Source organism: Hemitrygon akajei, chromosome 28 (genome assembly GCF_048418815.1).
Source record: "Hemitrygon akajei chromosome 28, sHemAka1.3, whole genome shotgun sequence".
Classification (NCBI taxonomy): Eukaryota; Metazoa; Chordata; class Chondrichthyes; order Myliobatiformes; family Dasyatidae; genus Hemitrygon; species Hemitrygon akajei.
In genome coordinates, this window is record NC_133151.1 from 33,686,400 (window position 1) to 33,692,415 (window position 6,016).

General features: G+C 43.3%; 2 protein-coding genes across 2 annotated transcripts in view; one reads left to right on the plus strand and one right to left on the minus strand.

Moving 5' to 3' along the window:
- The window catches only part of LOC140717809 (uncharacterized), an 845,297-nt gene that overhangs the window by 760,341 nt on the left and 78,940 nt on the right, over nucleotides 1–6,016 (plus strand). The gene's annotated exons all lie outside the window — the stretch shown is intronic.
- Nucleotides 1,637–2,147, minus strand: LOC140717807 (histone H2B-like). The gene has a single exon (XM_073031529.1). The coding sequence runs from the start codon at nucleotides 2,122–2,124 to the stop codon at nucleotides 1,750–1,752; it is 375 nt and encodes a 124-aa protein (XP_072887630.1). The 5' UTR covers nucleotides 2,125–2,147; the 3' UTR covers nucleotides 1,637–1,749.

Sequence of the window (6,016 nt, forward strand, 5' to 3'; positions counted from 1 at the left end):
CTTTCCAAAATGCCGCATTTCTCTCAATAATTGCCTCGGGACACTCCTCCGTCCACCATGGTACAGCTTTTCTCCTATTAATGCACTTTTTAATATGAATCCCTTCCAGCAAATTTGAAGAATAATGTGACAACCTTTCTTTGCAGAAATCCACATCATCCTCACTATTCAATTCAGACAGATCTTCCGTTCATCACATAAAACATTAAAACTTCTCCAATTTGCTTTACCAAAATTCCATCTCCTCAAAGTGGCTTCTTGTCCCCGATATAAATCTAAATCCAGGTTTATAAATAGAGGAATATGATCACTCCCCAATGTTTCATCTCCCATGACATTCCACTCACTCACTGCAGCCTGAATGTTTGATACTAAATTAAATTTACAGCAGTTTCAGAACTATTATGAACATTAAATCTTATAACTCTCCCCAGTAAGACACACAAGGTGTGAAATATCTAAAACTCTTCTACAATCAAACCATGGCCATCATTCTGAGAACAACCGCACAGTGAACTCTATGCATTAAAATCCCCACACCATACAACCCTTAGTGAGCCAGAGCTACATATACTCTCCAACAAATCAATCGAAAGCTTTCCACAATGGTTATAATAATATACCTCTTTAATGTCGTTACCTGTTGAATCAAATACTTCTACAAGTGCCTCATACATTTCATTTACATCCACAACTGGATGCCTTCTCCCTTTCTGTATAAAATTTGCAACAGCACCTCCTCTACCAACTAATGTATCACGCCTAATTAGAATATAATCCTGGAAGGAAGAATTTAAATCTGGGAAACCAGGTTTCCTGAATACATACAACGTCAGATAGATTTGAATAATTAGAAATAAACTTGAAGTCTTGACCATGAAAAATTCTGGCTTCTGGAAATATGAATATTCGCCCTTCTTATACAGTCTGGAGAAATGTAGCGGGACGTTTATAATTGGTGAAACAGCGCCTGATCTGATTAGAAAGGGAAAATATTCCAATCAGAGAGCTGCTTTATTCACCAATCAAGACACAGCAACGGTATAAACTGGGAAAATAACCTAACCGCCGAAATAAACTGAAATTTGCAAAAGACCGCCAAAAAAGCCTTTGTTGCTGAAATTAAACTATAAACAGGTTTGTTTGTCGACCCTTTACCCCCGTTACTGAAGACCGACACATTTAAACCAAATGTAGTTAATATTGCGACAGTGTCTGGAAATTTAGTTCACCGATTACTTTCAATTGATAGATGTTCACGGACGGTCATTGTGTAAACTCAAGTCAGTTTACCAACGGATGGCCCCTTCAGAAAGTGGAGCTTTAACAAATACAGTCTGAACAAACCGTGAGTGTTCAGCTCTCGCGTTGGAAAGGGGTTAAGAGAAGTAACCAAAATAGGACAAAATTTAATGAACCGCATTCCCCACAGTAATTAAACCAGAAACAACAATTAGTGTCTTCTTCAGAGAAACCTGATGACCGAGAGGAAATGACAAGGAAGGGGTGCGTCACGATTCCGTGCCTGTGCAGTACGCAGGAATGTAACAGAGAAATCGGGATTCTACTAAATAGTGGACAGCAAGTTCTGAGTAACGGAGATAAGATTCTGAATGAGCGCATCAGAAAGAAATTTTCAAACTTACCTCAAATCCATGTCACAATATTTTGTAACTCTTTTTATGAAACCGTGAGTGGTTCTTAAAAGAACCTTTGATTTTCCCGTTTGTTTTGTCAGTAATCTTGTCTTCACTTGGAACTGGTGTACTTGGTCACCGCCTTTGTCCCTTCGGACACGGCGTGCTTGGCCAGCTCCCCGGGCAACAGCAGGCGCACGGCGGTCTGGATCTCCCGGGAGCTGATGGTGGACCGCTTGTTGTAATGGGCCAGGCGGGAAGCCTCACCCGCGATGCGCTCGAAAATATCGTTCACGAATGAATTCATGATGCTCATGGCCTTGGAGGAGATGCCGGTGTCGGGGTGAACCTGCTTCACCACTTTGTAGATGTAGATGGCGTAAGTCTCCTTCCTCGACCTCTTGCGCTTCTTGCCAGACTTGCTCGCCGGTTTGGACAGAGCTTTCTTGGCGCCCTTCTTGGGAGCGGGTTTCGGTGGATCAGGCATTTACCCGTCGGTTTCAAACACAATAATAAGCAGAAGCTGTTTAGAGCGCGGATTAAATAGGCAGCGCCCAAAGTGGTATGTTAATGAGGATGGGAATGCTGAGCATTTCCATTGGCTGTTGGGAGAAATGAATCACCAATCGGAACGCTGGGGGATGGGAAGCGGCGCCAATGTGTGACGGTTACCGCTGTCGTTTAATGCGGGAGGAAGTACAGAAGGGCAGAGACAGGCGGGGGTGCGGGCTGACATTGAAAAGGGAAACGCAAATTTCAAACGCAGAATGAAAATAAAATCAGATGAAATATTGTCAAATTAAACACTAAGACGTTCAGTTCATGACACAGGGCAGCAGGAGAGCGAAGGAGAGATTTGGACATTTCAATGTAAAGTTCAAATCGAGTTTATTTATGCCCAGGTGAAAGGAACAACGTATTTATAGCAGCATCACAGACACATTTCATCAGACACAACATTGACAAGTAACACTGGAATTAAGTATGAATTATACCAACATATTCAAATAGACAGAGGACTCTGAGAACAAAATCAAAATAACAAAGAGATTATGCGGGCAGTCGGAGAAACACCCCGCTTGTGTTTCTTCATCTCGTCACTCTCGATTCAGTCACGCAACGCTGCCACTTTGATCTGGCCCATACCTTCACTAACCAGGACCAACACTTGCCTTTATTGGATCTTCCTCCTCCTTACACTAGTCATCGGGTTTGTGGGTGTGTGGCCAGGGTTAGAATGGGTGGGTGCCCCTTCTTTGGATTAGGTTTGAGGGTAGGGCTGGTGGATGTATATGTGGGACTGGGAGAGATAAGGCTGTGGAGTTTAGTATGGTGAGATATGTGGGGCTATGGTGGATAGGGTAGTGTAGTGAAGCCAATTTAATCTAGCCGATGCCTTTCATTAATGTGGCCTGACCCCCACTTGGCTTAAAGAACCGGGTGTGCTAAGGGACACATCATCAGTACTGCAACCTGGGGTCATTGGGGGTTTCGGGTAGTTAATCATGAGACTCCCTGGCCAGGTGACCGAGTCAGGGTTGATCAGGCCTGTCTTGTGTTTATCCCATCGACCAAGATAATGAGAGGCATGTAATTCTGCATGTTGTGGGTATTTTAGATCTTGTTACTTGGCTGTAGTTTGACCATTTGGAGAGTACAATGTTCTGGGGCCTAGTAATCAGGCTTCACCTCCAAGTAAGGTTCAACTTCCCTACTTTAAATTTACATCTGTCTTTATTTTGCGTTTGTGTGCCTGGGATTGCATGGGTTAAATTAACAGTGTTTACTGCAGTACAAACTAGTGATTGAGGTTGTGCAGATTTGTCCATAATTCCAAAATACAAAAATCTCTGAAATCCAGAACTTTTTCTGCTGACATGACGTCACAAATGGAGAATTTTACCAGGATTAAATGGCTTGTCATAAGAAGAGTGTTTCATGGCTCTGGGCCTCTCTTCACTGGAACTTCGAAGAAAGAAGGGTTACCGAATTGAAACCTAACAAATAGTGAAAGGGCTTGATTGCGTGGATGTGGGGAGGATTTTTCCTGTGGTGGGAGTGTCTAAAACCAGACCACACAGCTTCAAAATAGAAGGACATCCTTTTAGAATGGAGATGAGGAGGAATTTCTTCAGCCAGAGAGTGGTGTATCTGTGGAATTTTTTGCCACCGGCAGCAGTAGAGGCCAATTGACAGGGTATAGGCAGAGATTCATAGAGTCTTTAGTGGTCAGGGCATGAAGGGATACAAGGGAAGATAAGTGGCAAGAGGAAAAATTGATCACTGATGATGAGATGGCAGAGCAGGCTCGATGGGCTAAATGGCTGAATTTTGCTTCTATATCTTATGGTCTTATGGACTTAGTGACAAAAACTCTCCCAGAGACTGGTGATCTCAGCTTTGACACAACCCAGCACCTGACGCTCCAGATTACTTATACAGGGAATACAGAAGTTCTTGATTTTCTGATTAAAGAGATATCATTCCATTTCCACCCTGAATGCACGTCACCTCATTCTGATGTAAAAGAGTAATGATGCTTCGGGCTGAGAACCTTCACCCTGAGATCTGATGGAAGGGTCTTTGCCAGATGTGTTAACTGTTTACTCTTTGTCATACTGTCCTGTACTGATGAGTTCCTCCAGCATCTTGTGTTGCTTTGGATTTCCAGCATCAGCAGATTCTCTCATGTTTGTGATTTACGCCTCATTCTGAGGGTATTTTCCACAGTTATGGAGCTCTCATTCAGGGGAAAGATCCTCCTTGCCTGCTGTCTGTCACATCCTGATAGAATCTAACAGATTTCCTCGTTTTCTCATTGACTACAGGGAATACAGACCCAGGCCACTCACTCTCCTCTCACATAATCAACCCTCCATCCCTGGAACCACCCCAGTCAGTGTGGGGAACAGTCACTGCACTCCCTCTATTGCCGGGATATCCTTCCTGAGGAAGTGTGACCAAACCCGGACACTACATTCAAGGTGTGCTCTCACCAGGGCCCTATAGAATCCCAGTGAGACATCTGTACCCCTCTTCTCCACTCCTCCTGGATCACAGGACAAAATACCGTTTGCCTCTCTCATTACTTGTTGTATCTGCATGTTAACTCAAGTGATTTGTTTACACCCAGGTCCCTCTGAACATCCCCATGTGGAAATGACTCTTACAGTTTGATCCTGGGAATAGGTGATCTCATTTTTCCCCAAATTCTGTTCCATCCGCCCCATCCTCAACCATTCACTCTCCTGTCTACATTCCCCAAACCTTCTCACTACTGACACTGTCCGGAGCAGCAGACATAGTCACTGAGTTATGCAGCACAGAAACAGGCCCTTCAGCCCAACACACCCATTCTGACCAAGTGGACAAACAAAACCATTGTCAGTTATCTACATTTGGCCCATGTCCCTGTGAAACTTCCCTCTCCACAGTGCAAGAGATATTGCAATGGTGCCCACCTACACCATCACTGGAGGTAGTTTGTTCCATGTAAATAGCACATTCTGTGTACAAAACCTGCTCCTCATGGTCCCATTTAATTCATCCCTCTCTCACTTTATACCTGTAATCTCTGGCTTCCAACTCAATGACCCTGGAGATAACAGATTCACTACTGACCATATCAATGTCTGCCATTATTTTATCAGCCTCTCTAATGTCACATACACTTTGGTGAGGAATTTCCAGCCTATCCAGCCTCCTGTTAAATCCCTTTTGCACCCTCTCCAGTTTAATGTCACCCTCTGATCACAGGGCAACTATAACTGTACGCCATGCTCCAAGAGTAGTTTCCCTGAGGCTGGTAGAGCTGTAATGTGACGTCACAGTCCAGTGCCCAATACTCCAATCGATGAATGCAAGTGTGGCAAACACCTTCTTCACCGTGTTTATCAGAAACACTGAGCTCCTGAGAGAGGAAAAACTCCCTCACACACCACGTACATACTGAAGGAATTCTAGGAATTTACTAGCGGTCGGACTTCATCCAAACGGAATACAGCGTTTTTGGCACAGGATTAATTTCAAATCGCCCGCCAAATTCAGAGCACCCAGCAACGGTGCTTGATTACTTTTTTATATTATTTACCATTAATTGCATCACGAATTATACAATGTCAGTTTAATTTAATATCTAATTCCCTCAATTAAGATTTAAATGCATAATTACGGATTCCGTTCTCTAAACGAGTGAACTCCTTTGTGTCCGAGACGGATAAAAGGATTAAAATCGATCTTAATACATTCAGGATTTACGGTAATCACTGACTGGAAAGGCAGAATCACAGGAATATTTCAAGCGGAACAGATTAAACTGTTTCAAAAGTAACTCAGCTGACTGTATCGGTAAAAATAATTAAAAGGTTGTGGACACAGCT

Excerpts from the sequence above, each read along its gene's own strand:
- LOC140717807 (XM_073031529.1), bottom strand. The coding sequence starts at position 2,124 with ATGCCTGATCCACCGAAACCCGCTCCCAAGAAGGGCGCCAAGAAAGCT.